This window comes from Momordica charantia, assembly GCF_013281855.1.
Source record: "Momordica charantia cultivar OHB3-1 chromosome 6 unlocalized genomic scaffold, Mcharantia_2.0 BLBB01000006.1, whole genome shotgun sequence".
In the NCBI taxonomy this organism is placed as follows: domain Eukaryota; kingdom Viridiplantae; phylum Streptophyta; class Magnoliopsida; order Cucurbitales; family Cucurbitaceae; genus Momordica; species Momordica charantia.
The window spans coordinates 31,958,019-31,983,735 of record NW_028275164.1 but is presented as its reverse complement, the minus strand read 5'-3'; the positions used below and the strand labels follow the sequence as shown (position 1 = coordinate 31,983,735).

The following is a 25,717-nucleotide window of genomic DNA, read 5'->3' as shown; positions in this document are numbered from 1 at the left end:
CGGAGAACGCTAACCACCATATATTGGCACGGTGTCACGAGTCATGATTGACGGAAGGAGCCATGATGACGTGTACATGTAATTCTAACTAACCCGTGTACTGCCCAGAATAAAATAATAATAAAAAGAAGTGAACGTGGAGCGTGCTTGGTCTCTTCCATATTTACCACTTGGATTTTTTTTTTCTAATTTCTTTTTCAGAAAATAGAAATTTTGAATTTTCTTTTTGAAAATTCAAACTTCATGTCTGTACTTTCAAGTTTCTAAGTTGATAAGTTTCAATAATTCTCTTATCTTAATGCATGTTTTCTAAAAAAAATCATTGGTGATGTTAGTCATATCTACTTATATTACATTATCTTAATCTCTCATTTAATTTAACTTTCTTTAAAATTTACGATTAGTGATGAACAATTTTACGGTGGTATGATATTATTTGTTTAGGTATTATTTATGTAGATTTTGACAAATGGACTCAAAGAAGATATTAGGTGAGATTGGAATGTCAAAAATAGTGACTTGTAGGAGAAGAAACCTAACCCGTGGTGTTATGTCCACCACGCTATGATACTTAGTTTAGATCAAGTTATGCTAAGTTGAGCTAGGGTAAATGTTGTTTTACAATATAATGAGTCAATTTCGATTATTTTAGGAGTCGCCTTTGGAAGCCACCGATTTGAGAATTCTAGCTGACTTGTCCTTCTCTTTGGTGGGACTGCTTTGGTCCCACTTGACGCTCATTACTTGGTCCAATATAGCGGTATCTGAAAATATATCGAGCACTCATGGTATCATTATGAATATATAAATCAAAACTCAAACTTTGTCGTGAAGGGTGCCCCTAACAATTTTTAGTTGTGTTAGATGCTTTTTTGTGTTTAGACAAAAAATAATAATAATAATAATAAAAATAAAAGTCTACATGGTAAGTTGAAGTATTTTCATGGTTGGGTTTATAGATTTTTTTTATAGCTTGATATTGAGTGATGATGACATGTTGGTTTATCCGATTCGCAGGCCTTTTTATTTGGTTGAAAGATGTCAAAGTATAGAGTTGAATATGAATTATTAGATTGTATGTGGAGGAGAAAGAAAAAGAGTGCTCATTTTTTGGAGCTTTGTAGATTGATTGGTGTCCCATGAAAGGGAGAGATTTATTTAGAGAAAAGGACGTGATGGAGATCATACATTCTATGACCAAAAAAATGAGATAAGATAACATCAAAATTGATTGGAAAAAAAAAAAAACCCTATAGAACTATAGTTTTTTCCTTTTTCAAGAAATATAAGTGTTTGATAGTGTCTTATTTATCATTTCTCATCTTTTTAGAATAGAAACAATAAAATCAAATTTATCTTATTTATTGTTTCTATCTTTTTTTTAACATAAATAAAAATATTATTTTATCGTTTATGATTAGTTGTGGTAAATATCAACAACGAAAAAGCAGGTAATGAATTTTTCACTCATTCATTTCCACTCCTAACACAAAAGCAATAACTTTGTTGCATTTTTTTTTTCATCTATGGGAATTAAGATGGTGTGCGTAGAGAGGAAGAAACTTGGAACGCGGTTTTTTTCCTTGTATTCTTATGTTAGACGAAAAAAGAACTCAAATCCATGGAAGGAATAAATTACTTTTTTTTTTATGGGCATCAAATTGGAAATGAAAAAGAAAAAAAAAGAGAGATTTTTTTGGTCTTTAAAGGAAGAGAACAACCAATGTTTGGAATGAAAATTTCTTTAGGCATCTTACCTTTTAAAACTATGAGGTGATATCATTCAATCCTTTCTTTTGTGAGATGAGCTTTATTGCTCATCTCTTACATCAACTTTGAATAGATTCCAACATTTTATAATAAATAAAAATGACACAAAACAACGTACTAATTACCATGGTTTAATATTTCAGACATGTTCGTAGATTCAACTTCACATAAAGAGTGAATTAACATTTTCATTATGTTGTAAAATAATCGACAAGATGTAAGAGAATAAAAAAAAATATATCATTGATGTAGATATAGTGTTAATAATACGAACTTTTAACTTATTTAAAAATAGTAAAATGTTTATTGGTAAATTCAAATATATTTTATGAATTTCTGAATTTATATGAGAATATCATACATTTACATTTTCATAAAATTGAGATATCGTCAACATTGAAAATGAAAAAAATATCCAAATGCCAAATTTTTCCCAACCCAAAAAAGAATGTTGAAAATCTAAATAGCTCAAACATGCAGTTCAAAATTGACCTTACACTTTAGGGTTTGTCACACATCAATAACACATCCCTCTTTGATCCAAAAACTTTCCAAATCTTGTGTGGCCAAAAACTCCTCAAATATATTGCCCAAGATCTATAGACTTTATGTTACCCATCATTTTACCCATTTTGCCTCCCTTTTCCATCTATACTATTTCTTCTACATAAATCCACTCGAAGATTTTACAGTATCTTTTGTTTTACAGTGTTTTGGATCACTCTATCTTTAAAAAAAAAATTAAGAAATCTAAAGGTTAGTCTTATATTATAGAATTTCTTTCCAACAAAATATTTCTAGAACCTTTATAGTCACTTTCCCCGTCCTTTAAGAGAAAGAAGGTCGATTCACCATGCAACATAATTTCATGTAACATTCCTTTGTAATTTAAGTTACCATAGTATAATTGTTTTCAGATTTTTAAAAACATGCCGTTGTATTGTTGGGAAAAATATGCCCAATGTGTAATACACATAGTCTCTAATACAAGCTACCCAATAGAGTTTAACTAGGATTTTTCTCAGTCCACATTTATGAGCAAGTCGTAGTTAAACAACACAACAAAGGAATATAAGAGAAACATAAATAATACAAGAGATTTGTACTGGTTCACCCCAAGTACGAGCGGTGAGTTCTACTATGATTGAGAATAACACAATGGGCCTTACAACTCTCTACAATCACTCTCTCTAGATGCCAACAATGACCACCTAGTTCTAAGTACTACAGAAATAGGTACTTATGAATACAATAATGAAAAACCCCACTGAGAATATGAGAACAGGTTGCCGACAATACTCCACGGTCCGAAAACTCATTTCTTTTTTTTTTCTCTACTGAATGTTGTTGTCGCTCTTCTTAATTTTGTCACCACAGCCTTAAAAACGCCTAACCTACTCTTTTATAATATCGCTACAGCATCATGTCGCTACGGACTTTTGTTCGCCTAGCGTCCATCGCGACAACACTGTGATGCTATATTGCAACACTGCGGAGCTGTCCTCTCGGCCAGAATGGCCCTACAATCGACTTCTTTAATTTTCTTCATTCTTGCTTCGTTCCGCTTTTGTTTTGACTCCACATTCCCAACATGTTTAACCGTTTGATATAGAGTTTAAGCTCATATTCATGTTTGATATAAAGTTTAACCTAATATTCAAAGAGATGGTGATGTTATTATCACATCTAAATAGACGTTATGTTCTTTCAATATCTTATACCATACTATTAGATCGATGAGACACTATTTGAATGTTCAATGCACTAGAAGGTATGAAATATATGCATCTTTTCCACTATTTAAGTTGAATATTTTCTTCCTCTTTTTAACTTTAAAATATTTTATTTTAGTTGTCTGATATTGAAAGCATCTAATTCTTGTCGTTAAGTATTAGTAAATTAGATAACACAAATTTAACATATACAGACTTCTGTTTATTTATTATATAAAAAAAGAATTTTATACTAGCTTGAGTATAACTATTATATCTTCAACCAAAAGTTCAGAAGTTGGAATTCACACTCAAACATAGTGTTTTATATATATATATATATATATAGTTACATATATATATACGTAAGCAAATATTTAAAAGTGCATATATTTTGTCTAAATACTTGTACTTTTTAATCTTCATCCTCACATTTTTTACGTGATGCTCTAAAAATATTATTAGTAAAGATTAAAGATGTGCACAATTACCAACTTAAATATAGCTCAACTGATTAAGATATATATCCAACCAAAAGGTCGAGATATAAAGAATAAATTATATTAAATCATATATATTAAATACACTTGAATTTAAAAGCAAGCAATCTATATAAAAGTTTAATGGTTAATCTGAATTTTACTCAACTAGTTAAAACATCCCCACTTCCACATATTATTGTATACGTACATGCTATTAGTGTATTCTTTATTTAAAAAAAAAAGAAGAAAAAAGATTTGTGTGTTCGAGTTCCCACCTCCAGACATGTGTTGTACTAAAAAAAAGTACACAATTAAAATTTAAAAATCAAATGAGATAAATAAATAAATATTCAAAACTAACATATAATTTGAATTAAATTTAAAAACCCCTTGTCTATCTCGAGAGAATAGAGATGTTGCTCTGAAATAATTGGCAATAAAAAATCTCCATTACTTCAATAAGAAAAATTAGAAAGAAAAAAAAAGAAGAAAAAGAAGAAGAAGAAGAAGAAGAAGAAGAGAAGAAAAGTCATAAATCCACAAGTTTTAAGCGCTAAAAAATGAAAGGAAACGAAACATTCTCTGCTCCCATCTATCTGTCACTCACATTTTGGTTTCCTCCCTTTTTTTTTCTATCCATTTCTTTAGACTCCCTTTTTCTGCTTCTCCTTTCTTTTCTCATTCTAAAGCTTCTTCTACATCTCTTCTGTTCTGGGTTTTCCCCACTTTTTTATCTTTTCTTCTGTTATTTCATGTTTCCATTCCTGGGTTTTTGCTCAATCTTTCGATTTTCTTCTTCTGGCTCTGTATTGACAACTTTTGAGATGAAAAAACAAGTTCAATCTTAGCTAATTTCCCTCTCTCTGCTCTCTGTCCTGCCACTGGAGTGGAGTAATTGCTTCTTTTACTGAACCCAAATCTTCATTTTACAGGGTTTTCTTTATCTCTCTTTTTTTTGGGGGGGTTTGTTTGGTTTTTTCTCCTCTGAATGTGAAGTGTGAACTGCACCTGGTTCTTGATTTTTTTGTGGAAACTGAGAGAAGATGGAATCGTTTGCTTCTCTCCTGCTTCTCCTCTGTTTAATTCTTGGGGTTCTGTTTGGGACTTGTGATTCTTTTTCTTCAAATGAAGGTATGCATTTTCTCTGTCCCACTATCTCTCTGCTTCCTCAGATCTTGTTTCTTTATATTTCCCCCAATGGAATCCCCCTTCGCTTCGTCGAGAAAATGGTAATTTGGGGAAAGAAAGTTAAACTGTTAAAAACTTGCTCGGACGTTTGCAGTATAGATTGTTCTGGAAAGATTTAGGAAACTTTAGATACTCTGGAGTGGGCTCTCTCTTCTTCCCTCCATTCTTGTTTCCCTAAATGTTTTGGCTGAGAAAATTAGTTTCCCTCCTCACATTCTCAGTAACTTTTGAATTTATGCTCTAAGCTACTTGTAATTTAGTTCTTTCTCCAATCTAGGACTTCTGTAGAACTATCTCTTGGTAAAATTGGAACTGGGTTTTGGCTTGACCCTGCAATTCTTCTGAGGAAACAAAAAGAAACATCTGAAAATTTTTAGTAACTGCACTAATGTCCCAAAGTTGTATAGTTCAGATGGATTCCCTCTGATTTGAGAATTTTCTTTCTTGGTTTTGTTCAGTGTCAGCTCTTACAGCCTTCAAATTAGGAGTATTTGAAGATCCATTGCAAGTCTTCTCCAACTGGAATAGCCTTGATTCAGATCCTTGCTTCTGGTCTGGCATTAAATGTTCTCCCACTCGAGACCATGTCGTAAAGATGTAAGAATGTGGCCTCTTCTCCATTGAGAATTCTCATTCTTTTTCACAAATTGTCAATGAAATCTTAAAGGCTTTACGTTTGGAACTCTTCTTTTGCAGCAACATTTCACAGGCTTCCATAAGAGGGTTTCTTCCATCAGATTTTGGTCAACTCAACTTTTTGGAAGAACTGTAAAGCACTGAAGATTCTCTTCTGTTGAATTTTTTGCTCTTCTCATATCAACCATTTAAGTGCAATTTTATTTGATGGGTGTAGAATTTTGCATGGAAATAAGCTGCTTGGTACAGTGCCAAAGGAGTTGGGCAACTTAAAGAACCTCAGAGTCTTGGACTTGGGGGTGAATGAACTCACAGGTCCAATTCCTCCAGAGTTTGGGAAGTTAACCAAAGTTGTGAAAATGTATAGGCAACTTGCTGCTCTTCCTCAGAGGTTTCCATAAATCATAAATGGATTTCTTTTTGATTTCTTCCTTTGCTGTTGTGGCAGAAACCTCCAGTCTAATGGGTTGACTGGTAAGTTGCCTTCTGAGCTTGGAAATTTGAGATCCCTTGAGGAACTGAGGCTGGATAGAAATAAGCTGGAAGGAACTGTTTCTGGTGTTGGCCATTCAGATCTTACATCCAGTATGCATGGACTGTAAGTGGACATTGTTGCATTGGAAGGATTTGACTAACTCATAGTGTCAGTCCTTTCTTATGGATCTGAGATTGTTACTAGGTATTTTTGTTTATAGTTTCATGTTTTGCACAAACTGCTGGATGTTGGAGTTCTGTACGGTCGTCGAGTTTATTACGTTGTAGGAAACAAGGAATGAAGAGTCATCCGTAACTTTTCTATTTCTTTTTTCATGTTAAATGCTGAAATGTGTTGGGTAATTCTTTCTGGTTGCTTTATTGAAAAATGGAATGGACAAAGGAACAAGAAAAGTTACTTAATGTGCATGTAAGAAGCAGGAAATGTGAAATGGGAACTTACCAAACAGTTCTCTTAAGGATTTTTTTAGCCTTTTCTCCCCCAACCTTCCTTTAGTTTTTTTCTTTTCTTATGTAATACTATTGTTTCAGGTATGTGTCAAACACGAACTTAACTGGATTCTGTCGGTCGTCTCAGCTAAAATTTGCCGACTTTTCGTATAACTTCTTTGTTGGGAGCATACCCAAGTGCTTGGGGTATCTTCCAAGGTATCTCTTGGTCTTTCCTCTTTCTAGATTTGATAGTTCAGTTCCTCCTCTAATCTACTTCCTGCAGGTCAAGTTTCCAAGGGAACTGCCTCCAAAAAAACAATCCCAAACAGCGTCCTTCTGTGCAATGCGGTGCGTGACATTCCTCATAATTTCATAGCTGCTTATTACTGAGGGGAAAACAAACATCTGGTTCGAAATGCTTGAGAACTTATAGAAGAGAAATCTTATGCTTTATAGCTTCTTATGTAACTAGTACTGATTACAATTCTTATATCGATCCTGAACAACCAGCTAAGAGCCATCAAGGGAGCAACGGGCAGAACCATGCTGTGGATAACATATCCAACCATCACCAAGCGACGTCGAAACCTATCTGGCTCTTGGCCCTTGAGATAGTAACTGGAACTTTGGTGGGTTCTCTCTTCCTAGTTGCTGTTCTCACTGCGGTCCAGAAATTCAATCGGAAATCCTCCATCATATTGCCCTGGAAGAAAGTTGGAAGTAGGAAGTACTACGCTCCAGTATATGTAGGTTCGTTATCGTCGCCTTTTCCTTATCATATTGGTTGGAAAGAAAGCTAGAAGTCGGAAGTATTGTCCTCTATCGTAATGCATTACATATCAAGAGTGGCGTTCTGGGAAGAAAAAGATTGTGATATTTTTGTGGTTTCTGTGCAGATCCTGAGATTTTAAAGGATGTGACGAGATTTAGTCGACAAGAGCTTGAACTAGCTTGTGAAGACTTCAGCAACATAATCGGATCCTCTCCCAACAGTTTGGTATACAAGGGCACCATGAAAACTGGACCTGAGATCGCAGTTATCTCAATGAGCATGAAAGAAGAGCAATGGACAGGATACCTTGAACTCTATTTTCAGACGGAGGTACTGTTTTCTATCAATGACAAGGAAATGATTTGGCTCTAATGACTGTTAGATGATAATTTTCAAGTTAAGTTTTCATCTCGAGTATCCATTTAGGTGGCAGATTTGGCGCGAATCAACCACGAGAATACAGGAAAACTACTTGGTTATTGCCGAGAGAGTAGTCCATTTACAAGGATGCTGGTTTTTGAGTATGCATCAAATGGCACTTTATACGAGCATCTACATTGTACGCCAACATTTTCAATTATTTTTCCCTAATCTTTTAGAGTTCTTATCATATGTTCGTGTTATTTACCGCCGTACAATGAGTGCAGACGGAGAAGCATGTCAGCTATCTTGGACGAGGCGCATGAAGATTATTTTAGGCATCGCCCGCGGACTGAAGTATCTTCATACAGAACTCCAACCTCCATTCACCATCTCTCTGTTGAATTCCAATGCCGTATACCTTACAGATGATTTTTTCCCCAAGGTAAATCTCATGTCCTTGTTTACATTTTCAGTCTTGTACATGAAAAGCTGATTCGAAACCTGAAGTACTAAATGTAGAAGTTATCTAATACAGCGATTGAATAACATTTCGCCTTTTGTGCTGGTTTAATGTCGAATTGAGCCTTCAGAATTCGAGTTTGTTTAGTATGTTAGTTCTGTTGAATTTCAGCTGATAGACTTCGAAAGTTGGAAGACAATTCTTTCACGGTCCGAAAAGAACTCGGGTGCTATTGGTAGCCAAGGTGCAATATGTGTTCTTCCAAACTCTCTAGAAGCACGTCATCTCGACGTGCAAGGTAACATCTATGCTTTCGGCGTCCTTCTACTTGAAATAATCAGTGGTCGGCCTCTGTACTGCAAGGACAAAGGGAATTTGTTAGATTGGGTAAGAAACTGTACTTAAGAATAAACTCTCAGATGGGTTGAACCAATCCAACTAAAATAAAAACCTTTCCCATACAGGCCAAGGACTATATTGAAATGCCAGAAGTGATGTCTTACGTGGTCGATCCTGAACTGAAGCATTTTAGATATGAAGACCTCGAGGTTATATGTGAGGTGGTGAACCTCTGTATCCATCCGCAGCCAAGCAAATCGCTATCGATGAAGGAACTCTGTACCATGCTAGAAACTAGAATTGACACCTCTGTTGCCATCGAGTTTAAGGCATCTTCTTTGGCATGGGCAGAACTTGCACTCTCATAGAAGAAGTGTACACAAACAATTTGACATATAGAGGTGTAATACTCTCTCTTTCTCTCTTGTTTCTTTTTCTCTTTTAAGTCTCTAAATTCCTTGTACATGTTCAATCCTAGAGGAAGTTGTAACTGCTAGCACAAAAAGTATGCCAATATCACAATAGCTTTGATCAGAGCCAGAGGGTGTCATTTAATCAAAATTCATGAATGCAGTTGAACAAATTTGTTCTCTGCTATTTCTTGTTTCTCTTCCTCCCTACATTTTATCAGTTATACATTGTGATTTACATCCTTTGCAGATGTCAATAACGTTAAAAAAAAAGCAACAACATTGCTAATGTAAATATGAAACCAAGTATTTACTGGAAATGCTGTTCAGATTACATCTCTAAATCAAGCACTCTAAAAGTGTCGCAAATAAATATAAGCAGATCCAACAAATACTACTTTGAAGATAATTCAGGACAAAATTGCACCCATATAAGCTGAGCTTTATAGCTTCCATGCATTAACTCAATCACATAAGATGTATGAGGATTCATCAAAATTATCAAATCTATTAAAACAGCACTGAAAATCAAAATCCATGAAGTATAGTCTACTTGTGTTTAGATCGAGAGTAATGGTTATCATTCGGATTTCTCTTGCCACTAAAGACTGCCAAAGCCTGCCTCACGGGAGGCTGCAAAGGAGCTCTCTTATCAGTATTATGGTTGCTGAAGAAATCATCCACGGCGAAGAATTCATCTCCCTGAAAATGGAAAGTGGAACTGGAGATTACTTGGTCGTGAAGGTCAGGTGAAAACGTAACAATATCTTATCACATATAAACCAAAACAACGGACCAGAACAAGAGAAAAGCAAGGCAATTTCGGTTTAAAGTAACCTGTTTATTCACTTTCTTCTTGGTCTTGGGGTGAAGAAACTTCTGCGGGAGTTGATCTTCACGTAAAACAAGATTTTTGGTAATGGCGTCCCTTCCACCTTGCGGTAGAGGAAGTGAAAACTGCACATAAAAGGAAAAGAAAATATTTCAAGATGGTGGTGGTTAGCAAGGCCTTTTGTTAAAAAGTAAATAATTTGAAATCATGCCTCATCAGTGGCTCTGTGGGAGAAGAGCAAATACCAAACAAGACACTGATTATCATATTATCCACGAGTAAATATGGATGTTTCTATTCCCAAACTAAATGACCATTGAGAAAGACGATTAAAAGAAGTGCGAATGAGATTAGACATTATTCTGAAGGGCAACAATCAGAGATACTCACTTTCGTGCCACGCAGCCTAATCCTCGGCTTATGGGAAGCTAAAACAACTCCATTCTCGCCAACCGTAACAGCTACCTTGCGCAAAGTTCCACCATTTCCACACTTTGGACAGAAGATCCTTCCAATTTCAGCTGTGACATTGTAGCAAGCGTGACATTTCAAAATCCACCTGCAGAACACATAGTGAAGATTTTAGCATTATATAATTGCATGATGACTTCAACAAACTACTAATCTAATATATAAGGTAATTACACTGACTCATTGGCCTGAAAGCTGGCGAGAATTGATATGGAACGAACACCAAACTCAACCAAGGTTGGGGGAAGACGGTGTTGGATGGTTTTCAAAACTCATAGGGTGGTCATAAAAGGGAGTGAATTCAATTGTATTACTTGGATGATCAAGTTTGATTTAAAAATAATTAATAGGATGAGTTAACAAAATTTTGAGAAAATAATATCAAATCACCCACTAAATGTACATACGGCATACCTATGAAGTTGGCGGATCTGCATTCCTCCTGGAGCCAACAAACGTAAACCCATCTGCAGAAGAACATTCTGCATTGCAAAGTCACCAGTTATGCAGGCTACGCTTGATTCAGACAAGGATCTCAGCATCCAACTCTGATCACTACTAACATCATCTACATTTGATGTATCTACGCTTTCATTAGTCTTACTTGAGTCTTCTAAGTGTTCCATCTCATCCTTTGCTGTATCGTTCATACTCTCAACATCCTCCACCTCGCTTTTGTCAGACTCTTCTTTTGGGGAAGAGTCAAGCCCTTCCACATGAAGAGCATTTAACGAATCTTCTTCCAGCCTCATCTGCTTCATGATTTCTGAAAGGTCTTTATTGTTGTCTGTCCCTTCTACCATCTGACTATCATTACCATTTCCAGTATTTGATAGTTTGGAGATTTGATCCTGTGATTGATCTAATCTATTAGTTTCCACTTGGATGTCACCACCTATGCTTTCAACGTCTTGCTGACTATCCTTTTCAGCTAAGGACTCATAATATTCACGTTTAGCTTTCCTCCTAAGATATCTTCTCTGAGTACTTCGACTGACAGCAGGCATCCAGTCACCCGCATCATTATCACATTGTCCCTGAGATGCATCAATACCATCTGCTACCATCTTCCCTTCAATATTAATTTCCTTTTTCTTCGGAGGATATCTCCTCAATCTTGAACCAGTCTCAGTTTCATCTTGATGCTCAAAGTTATTCTCATCCTTATGCTGTGATGAAAGATCTTCAGATTGGCCATCTGAAGGGATAATGTTCAAGTTCAAATCCTGCAAAGGAAGGATCCTTGACGTGGAGTAGGATGGATCATCAGCACCTTGCTCTAACGCTTCCCACTCTTCCAGATTCGGAACATTAGAGCCCCACCCAGGCATGTCTTTCTCAGGTAATCTCTTTGTATTAACCATGTGGACAGGGGGAGGACACTCACGAAGATGTTTCGTCCCATGGATCTGAGCCTCTAGAGTGTAAGTGAGGGCAATAAGTTTAATATCAACATCTGAAAGTGTCTGTAAGTCACCAGTTGCCCTTGCAAACTTGATTACTGTAAATTCAAAATAAAATGTATAAGAACGGTGGCAACAAGGTATGCACAAGATGATAATGATACGTTAGTCAGTACATAGTACTCCGGTGTGAAAGATAGATTCAAAAAACTACCATCTAACTATAGGCTATAACTTGCATGCTTCAAATTTATTTCAAATATGGCCGGTGTTACAAGTACTACAGAATTGTTATGAATAAGGTTCTCATCCATGGGTGCCACGGTGGTAAAGGTTTGAGATATTAGAGATAGAATCTAGTCGAAAACTTAAAAGACCCATTTGGTACCATTTTTGTTTCTTATTTCTCGTTCCAATTTTATAATAAACCTAACATTTCACAACTATTTAAGTTTCTTGTTTCTCATTTTTTCAAAACATCCTCAAAATTTTAGAAACATGAGAAACATTGTTCTTTTTTTCAATTTGTTTCAAAACATAAATAAAAATATAATTTTATCATTCTTGAATCCATAGGTGTTGGGCTCGTACAATTATATTTTTCGGAGAAAACAGAAACAAAAATCAATAACTCTACCAAACGAGTCCTTAATAACTTAAATCCCTTGCTACCTCTCCCTGACGTTAGTGTAGGTGAAGCCTTCTTTAGATTAGTGGAAGGTGGGATTATAAGCATACTCTAAACCTAACAGCAGACCGGTCCCATAAACAAAAATGGGTTCAACTTTGAAGCAACAACACAATCAGCGCACCACAGAGGAGAAAAGAAGAGAGGGGTGACTAGAATTCGAAAGTCTACCTCTATTGAGTGCTTCAGGGGAGGGATCCATGGATTCGAGCGTGAAGGGGACGAAGGCGAGCCTGTGGCGAGACACGGGGTCGCGGACCTCATCCAAAACCTCGGGAACGGAAACAAATTTATCCGCGCAGGTGGAGAGCCTCTCTCCCCCCTGGATAATGGCGTTGGCATCAACAACGGCGACCGCTATCCCTTTACTGGACTTGCAGCTGTCGGCGAATACTTTGACGGTTGAAGTCGGAGTCTGGTGCTGAGGCTTCGGAGCTGGTTGGGATTTGACGACATTGCTCCAGCATGAAGCTGGAGAAGGGCTGTCCATGACCGCGCGAAGCAGTGTAAGTACGAATGCGAGAGTTTGAAGAACCTAAAACCCTAGAAACTGGAGCAACTCTGCTATTATGAGGAGACGACTTAAACGTCGTCGCATTGAACTTAATATCGGAAAAGGGAAATTAATCATACCCAAACCTTAAAAAGAATTTTTTTTCTTTTTTTTTTTGCTTTAGTTTTTCAATTTTCCTTTTTGTTGGTTGTATTTTCCTTTTCCGTTTGTTTTATTTGGCATGTAGTCAAAAAATATAAAAGATAAATTTTACTCGACAGCAATGTATTTTTAAAAAATATCAAAACTTTTCTTCAAATAGATAAATTTAACTTTGTTTAAGGTATTTATATTTATATTTTAAAATTTCTACTATATTATATTTATTTTATGTTATTTTTTAAATGTCACTAAAATCAATTTTATTTAAATTTAATTGGGTAGGTTAGATTCAAATATTTACCTTTTATTTTTTAATTAATGTAATATTTCTTTTTAAGAAAAATCAATTTTAATGAATATCATATATTTAACTTAATACCATTTTCTAAACTTCAAAGGTGTTTTACTTTTTCAACGATTTAGGAGCTAAATGGAATCATTCTTCAATTCCAAGGTAATCCAAAAGTTATTTTTTTATTTATTTCTTAAGAATACAACATTTGTAATCATAGACCTTCAGTCTCCAGAAAAGGTTTTTAGTTCCTCAATTGTTAAATTATACCTAGGTTATATAGTATTTTATTTTCTACTCATCATGTCATCAGAGAAAGTATCAAATATACCATAATTTGAAAAGATTAAATTACCGTCAATCTAACATAGTTCACCTGATTAAAGTATATATTTATCAACTAAAATATTGAAAGTTCGAATATCTACTTTCACATGTTGAATTTTAAAAAAAATAATAATAATAATAAATTACTGCACCTTCGGGTGTTGGCGCAGTGGCAAGAGGTTTGAAGATCCAAATTCAAGCCGTCCTGTGTCCAGAAGTCAAAAAAATAATAATAATAATAATAAATTACTAGTTTACTAATAATTGGTTTCTTCACGAAATTAAGGTACTTTCAAGTCCATATTATTGTTGGCGTGTTAAAATTCAAGTTCAAACATATAAACAATCTTTCAAAAGCAACTTATAACTATATAAAGATTTACAATTGCATCAATCTAAACATAGTTAATTGATTAAGGCATCAAAAGTCACTCCAGGCATTCCCAAGTTTGAGAAAGTGAAAAAATAAGCTTTTTCCATCTTGAAAGTTAAAAAGAAAAAAATTGCAGCACTTCCTGTTCAATGTTCACCAAGGCGAGCGACCATAATATTACTTCACATCATAAAGCAGGGAATTGAATCATCAAATAGATGGCTCACACGAAAAGCAGAGACAATCTAGAATCGAGCATCATTTTTCGTATGAATTCCATAGCATACCAAGGTCAAGATTACCTCCTGAAAGTATAATCCCTATATGGTTGCAGTCCTTCCATGAAGGGTTTTGCTTGAAACCATCAGAGAGAACAGCAGCGAGGCCTATTGCCCCACTTGGTTCCACAACAACTTTCAGCACTTCATAACAAACTCTCATGGCTTCAACTATCTCCCCATCCTCCACGGTTATTATATCCTCGACCAAATCTCGAACTACGGGCCTGACCAATCAATTAGGAATCAAAGTTATCAAGGGATGAATGTAATCGATAGAAAACAGGAGAGATCTTTTAAGGTTTTTAACCAATCAAGCAAAGTACAAGAATTCCATTCTTGCATTTACAATGAAAACCATGTACACAAGAAGTTTTAAGGTAATTCTACCCGAATGATGAATTAGCTAACAAGCCTTGGATGGTGAAACTTGGACTTATGAAGCTTGTGTTTAGATTATACAAACGAATCTATTATAGAAACCTATATTTGGTTCTTGAGTTTATGATACGTAAAAGTTAGTTTATAATACCAAAAGTGGAATTTATAAGCCTAGGATGCAACCATGAGTTTAGCAAACCAATAACCTAAAATAAGCAAACCTGTGTATCAAACATAGACTTGACTTTTTAGTCCAAAATAGTACAAATCTAACCCAGGAGCTAAAATGCTCTAGAATAACAAATTTTCTTTTTGATATTCGTAAGTGTCCGGGTCAATTTATGTGCTCACAAGACAACTGTCAACCGCTTGGCTCTACTACATTTAGTTGTCAAGATTATTCATAAGGTATTAAATTTAAGGTGACCGATCACCATGGTTTGGACCTATTCCTTTATAAACCCTTTACTTTTTTCATCGACCCCAATGATCATTAGGGCAATCCCCAATAGTTATAAGGCGAACAAAAAATTAAACAACGTAAAAATTATGGCCTTATTTGATGACATTTTGTACTTGATTTTTTGTTTTTTAAAGTTAAGCTTATAAACATAATTTTCATCTATTTGTTCCTTTGTTTTTTTTAATATAGTTCTTATAAATATTTTCAAAATCTAGACTAAATTTTGAAAATTAGATAAAGTAGTTTTCAAAAACTCATTTTTATTTTTAAAATTTGCCTAAAAATTCAAATATGTTTTGAAGAGAAAGTTTTTAAAACTTACTAATAAAAATATACAAAAACAAAAACAAGCATAATTTTTTAAAACATAAAACTAAAAACGAAATGCCTATATTACCAAGTAAGGTCACCAAGAAAAGCTCGAAGACCATCGGCTATGGTGTTGGTCTCTGCCAGTGTTACTATCTTACCAGCCGCTTTTGACATGGCTGCATCGTTAGCTCCCTTAGGTTCTGCACCAAAAATCCGGATGGCAGGATTGATGGCTTTTGCAGCCACTGAAATTCCTGATATCAAACCGCCACCTGCATTTACATGGTGTAGTGAGGGGTTTCAGACAGAAAATAGTCCCATTTGGAGCACAAAATATAAAATGGAAGGTATAAAAAGATCCGATCAAACGAACCGCTTATGGGAACGATTAAAGTGTCTAGTTGAGGGACTTGTTCCAGAAGCTCCAAAGAGATCGTACCTTGCCCGCTGCAAGAACAATTCGACATGCAGAGCAAAACCGAGTTCTTCTTATGAACACTTGGTTTTATTTTGTAATGAAAGAATAGATTCAAAATCAACCTACAGAATTCATTGAGAGTAAAGATAGATTATGTTTTTTTAGGCCCTGTATGGACCATTATGTTTTTAGAACTTAAAACTTATAAACATTACTTCTTACTGCATGTTTCCTTGTTCTATATACTTTTAAAAATAATTTTCAAAATACTAAGCAGGATTTTGAAGACTAAGGTGCATTTCATAACAATTTCGTTCATAGTTTTCTGCTTGTTAAACTTATGCTAGTTTTGTAACTTATGCTTTTTGTACAATTTCACTAGTAAGTTTTACCTCTCTCTTGAAGACATTTAATTTTTTAGCCAAAGTTTCAAAAACAAAAATAAATGCTTAAAAACTACGACCTGTTTAATAATCCTTTTGTTTTTAGTTTTCTATTTTAAAAATTAAGTTTAGAAACATTACTTTCACACATATGTTCCTTCTTTTGTTATATAACTTTTACATTTTCAAAATCTAGGTCAAATTATGAAAACCAAGAAAAGTAGTTTTCAAAAACTTGTTTTTCTTTGTGTGATTTGGCTAAGAATTCAAATATATTTTCAAGAGAGGTGAAAAACTTACCAATGAAAGTTCTACAACAAGGGAAAAAAAAGCATAATTTTTAGAAACAGAAAACTAAAAACGAGATGGCCATCAAAGAACCCTATAAATATCAATTTTTTCATGTCGTAATATAATTGATATAAATTTATAAATAATTTTAAATTTTAATTTAAAATTAATTACTAAATGAGTAATCTTTCTTGTGAGGATCCCGTCCCGAACGAGGATTCCTCGACCCCAATGTTGATTTCCCGAATTGAGGAATGGGACAGAGACAGAGAAGGGGATTAAAAATCCCCATGAACTTGAGATGGGGAGGACATCCCCAATCCCGCTCCTTTGTCATCTCTACTATATATGGATTTTTATCTCTTTGACTCTTTTAATATTTTGAAAAATAGAAAATCAAACTTATTTGATAACTGTTTTTTATTCTCTATTTTTAAAAATAAAAAACAAAAAACAAAAAATAGTTATCAAATATGTGTGGTTTTTGTTTTTTAAAAACATAAAGCAAAAATTCAAAAAATCAAAAATAAAAAACATAAATGATTATCAAATGAGACCTAAATTATCACTAAATCCAAAGACTTAAGTAGTAAAGTTAGCAAAATTTTAACCTTCTCACATCATTCTTTAACACTCTCCTCACGTATGGGATCAAATACTAATCTTGATTTATAAACCTAACACATAGGCTACCAATATGAAATAGAGACAACGTGACATTCTAGAACATTAGGCTTGATTTCTCTTGATCTAATTCAATGTTACATTACCACTAGATTCAAAAAGTCAGTCGAACAAAACAAAGAAAACATTTTACCTCATTATGCGCCCGTCGTTATATGGGTGTATGAGAACCGCACCAGTTTCTTGCATAACCTTCGTGGCAGTCGTCTCCCTTGACCATATCGCATCTCCGCTCCTAATAACCTGACCACCATAACGTACCACATTTTCAACTTTACATTTGGGAGCATTTTCTGGTACAACTATATATGCAGGGACCCCTCGAAGTTTTGCAGCCAAAGACAAAGCTGCGGCATGGTTGCCACTAATTTTGGAAAGCATTATCAGTTGAATATTCTTAAAAAGATTCAGAGAAGTATGTTGTTTAGTTAAGAGAAGACCTGCTGTGAGTCACAACCCCTTTAGCAGCCTCATCATCATCAAGTGAATATATAGCATTGCAGGCACCTCTGAATTTGAAAGCTCCACTGACATACCCATATAAGAAAGCATTAGATATTTCCACTAGAAACAATGGCTTTTCTTTTCTATGTACTAAATTCTTCCAAACTTATTTGAGAATGTAATAGGTACCCAATCTTGCAATGGAATTTGACCAGAAAAAAAAAAAAACAAGAAGAAGAAATGAACATTCCATTGCACAGTGAGTGTGCTCTTGGCAAAAGACCAAAAAGCTCCATGTATGAACACCTTTTCGTATTAACTTTATGAATCAAAGGGAGACAGTTTTAGAAAAAATATCTACAATTACTTCTTAAAGAGATAATTTTAAGGCTGTCTCTCCAAAAGGTGGATTCTTATTCGCCATCCTTTTCCTTCAAAGGATGGTTTTTAACTTGGCCAAAAGATACTACACTTTTACAATATATTCTTCAAGAATAACCAATATTAAAAATAAGTTCTGGAACTTTACTATAAATAAGCCAAAAGATCCATTAATTTAGTATGGCGGCATTGTAAAGATCACAATACCATTTGAATCAGAACACTTATTTTCACCATTGATTAAGGTACACTCACCCCTTCTGGAAACATTCACATTTGAAGAAAAGTTGTTTTCCTGAAGCAGCATTAATAGACTCAGAAGTCAAAACTGGGGTTTGATGGATGAAAGGCTCGATTCGTAGCCGTGCTTCCTTGATGGATGAAATATCAGCAGCATACTCTTTCTTCTTGTCGTGACTCTCCACATTCATTTTACCACCACCAAGAAGAACAAATGAAAGAAATTCAGCAGCAAGCTGCAACCCTGAGAGCAAAGCAAGAACAGTGCTCAGTTGATTCAAATTACTATTAGAAAAACAAAACCGCATTTTAGCAGCATATTTAATGAGTTTTCATAGTTTACAAAAGAAAATGGCCCTCCATTTTAAGGCAAAGAGATTCCATTTGGCAATGACCCAGCAACTGAATTGACTTTATCAATCAAATCTGGGCCTGCGACACTTCTTATTATAAAATGAATTCATTTTACAATGACATGTTGAGTTGCCTAAAGCTTTTTAGGTATATAAAAAAGGTGAGTTGTATAGCCCAGAGTTGTAAATTCGAGTTGTCAATTTACTTATCCCAAGTATAGATCTCAACACACAATCTCTCAAACTAAATATTTACTTTTCCATAATTAAAAACTCATGAAACAAACATGTGTCTTCCTTCATTTTGCACTATACGGATATGAAAAATGAAAATAATGGGACGTTGTCGACCATTCTTATCGTAAATAGGACTGAGTACGGAGTCATTCCACATGGTCAACTCAACTAGCTATAACTCATTAATTAATACAGTTCAAACATGAACAAACATTCCCTCCTGAGCTATCTCCATTAACTCATCATGATTAACTATGAGTTCGACGTACCTTTTAACTTAGTCACTTTTTCACTGGATAATCATCTCTCAAGTGTTTAAAATACAAGAGTATCAATCACTTTGAATAATCATCTCACAAACAAGCTATACTTACACTCTAAATTACTAATTCTTCCCGATGCCATCCAAACACACCCCAAGAAACCATCAGCTCAAACATTTCCAAGATAAAATTTGGATTCTGTTTCTTCTAAAGTAAACATAAAAGTCGAAGTGGATGCAATTATCAAACGCATCCCATTTCAGTTCAATCTGGAAAATAAGTCCATCCGAAATTACCAGGCACCACAAAAAAATATCAATAACCAAGAACTAAGCCTGAGATCTCGGCACTCAATTTCTTCGCTTACTTACAGAGTCCACATTCAAATTTTCTGTTAAAGCAGAACAATGAAAATTAGGAACATAAATTCAGAGAAGTTCCACGAACTTACTCAAAAGATTGCGCGTTTCTTCCGATAGAGAAGGCAGTCAATCTCTCTTGCAGAGTTGAAAATGCGGTTCTCTTCTCCCGTCCGGCTTCCTTCCCCCTCCCTCGGAGCCGGCTGAACGATGCCGTTTCGGGAGTGAGTCAACGCGATTGAAAAATAGTAACTACTTTTTAATCAAACTAAATATATATTGTTTGGTACCAATAATTCAAACATAGGGGAATCCAACCCCCGACGTCCAAGAAAAAAGTTATGCCAATTACCGCAGTTAGGTTCGTATTGACATAAACTAAATATATTGCTTGTTTGTTCGTAACTTATTCAGATCATTTTACTCTAAGATTATTGATTTTCTTGATGTATTATAAAATTCTAATTAGGTAAAAAAATTATTAAAATTTACTAATAAAAAGTTGATGTATTATTAAATATTATTTTATTAATATATTTGGACACAAGAATATGCTACTTAATATTACTTGGACACAGGAAAGTCAATTTCTTATTAGCAAAATTAGACTTGCTTGTTCAATTACAAGCTGCGAAACTCAACTTTCTATTAACAAAATTAGATTTGATCGTTAATAAAATTAATTTCTTAAAGAAAATAATAATTTAATAATGCTTAAACATTATATTAACAAATTTTATAATATTTTTCTTTATGTAATAACCTAACTTTGAAGGTTTAATACACATTAAAGGTAAAATTAAGAATTTTAAAAGATTAAGAACCAATTTGAGAAAAATTTTAAAGAATAGGGAGTATTTTATGTTGTAGCATTTTAATTATGAACTTAATATCTTATTTAAATTATATGGTATTGCTAATATAAATATAATTCAATTTTTATGCCATGAATATAGTTCAACCAATCGATATATTATTTACCTCCGTAAGTTAGGGAAGGTAGGGATAATTGTCCAGGTCATGGGACCCCTTTTTTTGTCATACTTCTGTTATTCGACTTTTGTCGAAGAAGATGAGGTGCTCCAGACACCCCATTTAGAAGGAAGGGTCAAAGGTTTTGGGCCGGTAGCTTTCTCCGTCTGCGACTTTGACTTTGGAAATGCTAAAGAATGAAAAACGTCCTCTAACGCCCTTTGTTTAAAACGGATAAGATCTTTTTTAGATCCGCGTGGTAGCGCTACAACTAACACTTTGAAGTCAAGGATTAGAAGGTGAAGTTGTTCTGGTTAGAGTGAAAATACAAAGACAAAAATAAAAATAAAAAACAAAATGCTGGCATCTAATGCCTCCCTCATATCTTTAGAATGACATGTAATTTGGTGGTTACATTTAGTAATTTCTTCTCTAACAAAATAAATTAAGTTGGAGGGATAAACCAATTTTTTTAACTAGATCTTGTTTACCTACCAGGAATTGGAATGAAAATGAATTGGAATGAAAATGAGTCTGTAATCGAAATTAGAATCAAATATATGACAATTACTAGTATACCCATATCTTCTTTCTAACTAATCACAAATATGTGGTGCTAATTTTTTAATTACAATAATAATGTATTTTATTACTATATTATTGATAATAAATATTTTCTACTAAAATAATTTATTTAATATTAATATTAATAAATAATAAATAATTAAAATAAAATTACATCCACTAAAATACTATTTTATTAGAACCATCATTATATAATATAAAATATTATTAAATTTTATTATAATAATACTTAAGAATAATGTTATTAAATTTTATTATTAATAATAATTAATAAAAATGAATCATATTTTAGAAAATCTAACATTAATTAATAATGACAAAATTAAATTTAAAAATTTAAAAATAAATAAAAGTTAAATATTTTATAATAATATCAAAGAAAGATGATATAAATTTTTACTAAAACAGAGCATAAATGAAAAGGAAATAAGAAAGTATAAAACAATTAAATAAAAAGTGATGAGTCAGTGAGAATGAAAAAAGTGGAGGGGTCCACCATTTGATTCCTATTTCAAAAATTTGGTAAACTGATTCTCCTCCCTTCATTCTCATGGACTAAAAAAAACTTTATTTTTCACAAACTATACTTCAACAACAAGATGGAGAATGTTTTTAGTAGAGGATGAGAATTTGTTTTATTTTGAGAGAATGATTGTCAACCTCTTTTGGTTGATGCAAGATTTTAGACAAAGTGATGAGTTGTTATGACCTATAAATAAATCTTGCACCGATGTGGTATTCGGTCGGTTAACTGGATATTCACTTCAAATTAGAAGTCGATTCGTCACCTCATCCAAAATCTTATGTCTAACACCCCGATGTTTTGAATTAGGTTATATTGTATTTTTATCTTTGTTGACGGCGAATTTCTGGAGGAGGCCACGCGTCCCTCGGATGAGTAACTTTGCTTGAGAACAAGAAGACCTACAACCAAAAACTCGACATCGGTACGATGTTTCGCCTAAAATACTCTGACGATCAAGTTAGTAATCAGAATAGGGAGTAGGACAAAGACACCTTAAGGTGAGGATCCTTCCTTATATGCGCTCGGGTGGCCTACCAAGAAAGATGATGGTTGGAGGTGGCAAGGGCGTGCCGCGTGATACGGTGACTGTCATTGACGTACGTTCCTGGCAATTGGCTGGTGATACTCTCACCTACCGTATCGGAAATGTACGTCCCGTGCTACCTCTTGGTATGGTATGTAACCATATGTGGTCCTGTGCTTCTCCGAGGGTGGACACGGGTCCTGTTCAACTGTATCCACATATGATACATAACCGTATATGATCGATCATACGTCTCCCTCCAATGTGGACACACGTCCGGCTGGATTTTACCCTCAACAATCTTTATAATTTATTGCTTGGATTGATTACATCGAGGAATAAATGAGGGGGAGAGAGAGGCCTGGGATGAATCTTGGAAGCTTGAAAGTCCCATTTTGAGGAAACGTGGGGAATTAAAATAGCATTATTTTAAAAATTAGTTTAGGAATTGGAATATTTTAATTAATAATTTTATTTTTAGTAATATTTTAAACAAAAATCTCATGATTAAGTGGTATGCCTACTTATCTGCCCATCTAAATATATCAAGAAAAGAATAATTTAATGATGCATAAGTATTCTTTAACAAATTTTATCATCTTTTTTTTACAATTGAACTTAATTTATAATTTCTCGTATATGTTAAAGGTAAAATTAATAATTTAAAAAAAAATAAGTATCAAGATGAGAAAAACTTAAAAGATTAGAGACTATTTTATATATCATTATGAATTTAATAACTTATTTTAAATGATATATACGGCTGATATAACGTAACTTAATATTTTTTATCAATAGTTCAATTGGTTAATATATTATTTATTTTTTTGAAAATTTAAATTCGGTAAAAGATAAAAATTAATAATATTAAAAAAATTAAAAAGGTACAGCTGAATTGGTGGAATCCAATGCCTCCCTTCCATCTTTAGAATGACACTTAATTTGGTGGTTATATTTAATAAGATCTTCTCTAACAAACCGAACTAGTTGCAGGGATAAACCCCTTTTTTACCTCAAAAAATAATTTTTTTCTACACATACTCTACTTGGATGAGATGGAGAATGATTCTGGAGAATGAAAATTTTCTCTTTCGAATTAGTTTTGAGGATGCGTTGGATTTTGGACGAGGTGGCGAATCAAATTTTTAGTTTAAAATAGGTGCAGTCGAGGTTATGACCATTTGTTAGGTTTTGGGTTCATTTGATTATGGGCCCAAATTTCGTATGACCCAATTTGATCAAGGTAGCTTGTGTATCAAACAAGCATAAAAGTGACATGTGAAGATTCATGATTGACGGAAATTTATCGGTCAATAAAAATATAATTTTTATGACATAATATAATGAAATTGAGCTTTTTATAATAAGAGATTTAGTACATTAATAGACTATTTAGACAATATAATTATATAAAAGGATCGAATGATATAAAATTTACACTTATGAAACAATTCTATTTAAGATGGTGTCCATCACTAAATTTACTAACATATCCTTTTATATCTCACTTCAATATTAATTAATTTTTAAAATTCAAAATTGGTTATTACATTTTAAATCCCTCAAATTTTGCCTAATTAGACCTTTAAAAGTAAAAAATATCAAATCCCAAAATCCTCCGTTATTGAAAAAATTTGAAAACCTCCTCCCTCCGACTTTTCTTCTTCCTCTGTTATTTTGTTTCCATTCATTCCTTCGTCTCCGGTCGCCTTCTGCGTTCCCTCGTTTCCAACTGTCGCCTCCATTCTTCTTCGTTGCCGGAATAGTCCGTCTAGCTTCTCCTTCGTCTCCAGCAGCCCGTCCATTGTTTCCGTCCTTTTATCCCGATGTTTCTTTTCTGTCACCGGCCACCCGTCGACCATTCGAGCCTTCCGTTTATCTTGATCATTGTCTAGTCGCCGACCGAAAGGGTTGTAGGTTATTTGCTTTGTTTGTTAATTTGCAGAGTGATATAGTCGTATATACTTTATAATTAGATATATGTTATATCTCAAATATAAGTATATGTTATAATGACTATAATTTATATCACAATTGTTAAGTGTATGTTGCTTAAGTTTATAATCAGATATAGTTTATATTTTCATATAAATGAAAAGGTAGTCAGATATAGTTTTTATATATATATATATATATATATATATATATATATAAATAAATAAGTGTATGTTATAATGACTATATTATTGAAATTTGGCCAAAAATTGTAATGAAATGAAAAAAGTATTTTGTATTAAATTTCATTATTTAGTAGAATATATTAAGGAATAAATTTGTGAATTATGAGAATAATTGAATATTTTGTAATAAATTTTATTCTTGAGTAGAATATATATTCTTTAGCAGAATATGTTAAGGAGTAAATTGGAGAATTATGAGAATGATTGATTTAGGACTACAATAATTTAATATTTACAAAATCAAATTTGGAATATTAATTTTTGTATTTAAATAAAAGATTAATTATAATAAATATAAATGACATAAATAAGGGTAAATTTGACATTTGGAAAAAGTTTTAAATCTAGAAATCTAAAACTGTAAAATTTGTAAACATTGTAAATTTGTGAAAATAAATTTCTAAAATAACTGTCCAAGACATTATCTCTTATAATAACAATAGTACTTCTCTATTGATTGGGCCACATCAAATTTCTTATTTCCAATAAAATTTCTTATTGACTATTTAATCCTATGAGGTAAAAAAAAAAGGAGGAAAAGAAAAATCTTTCTTCTATCACCTTTTTCATTCCTCTCTTCTACTTATTAAAAAATTTAACGGTGAAGAATATGTTTTACGAATCTAAAGAATTCAACTATCAACATTTTGGATGATAACAAATATCTTATATACTTTTTTTTAGATATCCAAATATGTTAGGCATTAAACTATGCTTGAATTAATCATTATGTTTCCCATGTGTTCAATCATTTGGTTAAAAACATACATGTGAAAATGCACAAATTTTGCTATTGATCCCAAAAGTGGGAACTAATTAATTTCAACGACATAAGCAGTAGCATGGCCTAACCCCAATGTCATATCTAATTTCATTAGGAAATTAAAGGTTCTCCAAGACTTGTCTCCATCAACAAAATAGTTCAAACCTCTTTAAGGTGGCAAGCCTCTCGCACTATGTACTTATGACGTTGAATCACAAAATTCGATCACTTTAATTTTGACAATCGAATTCTTTTTCTTTTTGTGAAACAGCAATCGTGTTCTTGTTGTTTGTAAATATTACTGATATTGAAAGTGACATATTGATTGATGAGTAAACTGGTGAAATTTGATGGAATAGGCATGTGAAGTGCATTTTAAACCAAAATTTTTAGCCAATCCATCTCTTTTATTTAGCTCACCTACTCCATTACGCACTATTTACCATAATATGCCGGCATTTAAGTCAGGCGTAGTACTAGGAGGGAAAAAAAAATTTAATTAACGGAGTAGAATTTGAGAGTAAAAATAAAAAAATTTTACTCTCAAATTCTCTACTATGTCTATAGATATATCCACAAAA

At 33.4% G+C, this 25,717-nt stretch overlaps 3 protein-coding genes across 4 annotated transcripts; 1 reads left to right on the top strand and 2 right to left on the bottom strand.

The window, feature by feature from the left end:
* Positions 1–4,500: 4,500 nt before the first annotated feature.
* Positions 4,501–9,255, top strand: LOC111022626 (putative LRR receptor-like serine/threonine-protein kinase At1g63430). The gene is made up of 13 exons (XM_022299805.2): positions 4,501–5,095; positions 5,611–5,749; positions 5,849–5,920; positions 6,006–6,149; positions 6,237–6,386; positions 6,815–6,931; positions 6,999–7,063; positions 7,226–7,465; positions 7,612–7,817; positions 7,914–8,046; positions 8,135–8,292; positions 8,482–8,697; positions 8,775–9,255. The coding sequence occupies exons 1-13, from the start codon at positions 5,008–5,010 to the stop codon at positions 9,015–9,017; spliced, it is 1,971 nt and encodes a 656-aa protein (XP_022155497.1). The 5' UTR covers positions 4,501–5,007; the 3' UTR covers positions 9,018–9,255.
* A 90-nt stretch (positions 9,256–9,345) lies between these two features.
* LOC111022636 (RNA-binding NOB1-like protein) lies at positions 9,346–13,045 on the bottom strand. The gene is made up of 5 exons (XM_022299817.2): positions 12,625–13,045; positions 10,777–11,863; positions 10,282–10,450; positions 9,897–10,016; positions 9,346–9,761 (listed from the first exon to the last, which is right to left on the bottom strand). Exons 1-5 carry the CDS (start codon positions 12,941–12,943, stop codon positions 9,609–9,611), a joined length of 1,848 nt encoding a protein of 615 aa, XP_022155509.1. The 5' UTR covers positions 12,944–13,045; the 3' UTR covers positions 9,346–9,608.
* Positions 13,046–13,995: 950 nt separating this feature from the next.
* SR (serine racemase) lies at positions 13,996–19,841 on the bottom strand. Of its 2 annotated transcripts, none has more exons than XM_088125093.1 (7): positions 19,680–19,841; positions 18,391–18,619; positions 17,751–17,837; positions 17,444–17,674; positions 15,908–16,074; positions 15,620–15,806; positions 13,996–14,605 (listed from the first exon to the last, which is right to left on the bottom strand). In XM_088125093.1, the coding sequence occupies exons 2-7, from the start codon at positions 18,564–18,566 to the stop codon at positions 14,359–14,361; spliced, it is 1,095 nt and encodes a 364-aa protein (XP_087981219.1). In that variant the 5' UTR covers positions 18,567–18,619; positions 19,680–19,841; the 3' UTR covers positions 13,996–14,358. The 2 variants fall into 2 exon arrangements, with proteins under 2 accessions (XP_087981219.1, XP_022155519.1); XM_022299827.2 differs by having other exon boundaries at positions 15,908–15,981; positions 19,680–19,840.
* Positions 19,842–25,717: the final 5,876 nt, after the last annotated feature.

Coding starts and splice junctions, on each gene's coding strand:
- LOC111022626 (XM_022299805.2), top strand. CDS start 5,008: ATGGAATCGTTTGCTTCTCTCCTGCTTCTCCTCTGTTTAATTCTTGGG. Junction 7,818..7,913: donor AACTCTATTTTCAGACGGAG/GTACTGTTTTCT, acceptor GTATCCATTTAG/GTGGCAGATTTGGCGCGAAT. Junction 8,293..8,481: donor CAGATGATTTTTTCCCCAAG/GTAAATCTCATG, acceptor GTTGAATTTCAG/CTGATAGACTTCGAAAGTTG.
- LOC111022636 (XM_022299817.2), bottom strand. CDS start 12,943: ATGGACAGCCCTTCTCCAGCTTCATGCTGGAGCAATGTCGTCAAATCC. Junction 11,864..12,624: donor CCCTGAAGCACTCAATAGAG/GTAGACTTTCGA, acceptor TTGAATTTACAG/TAATCAAGTTTGCAAGGGCA. Junction 9,762..9,896: donor AGAAGAAAGTGAATAAACAG/GTTACTTTAAAC, acceptor TTCCATTTTCAG/GGAGATGAATTCTTCGCCGT.
- SR (XM_088125093.1), bottom strand. CDS start 18,566: ATGAATGTGGAGAGTCACGACAAGAAGAAAGAGTATGCTGCTGATATT. Junction 17,675..17,750: donor GGGGTTGTGACTCACAGCAG/GTCTTCTCTTAA, acceptor TTCCAAAATTAG/TGGCAACCATGCCGCAGCTT. Junction 14,606..15,619: donor TTTCTTGGTGACCTTACTTG/GTAATATAGGCA, acceptor TTGATTGGTCAG/GCCCGTAGTTCGAGATTTGG.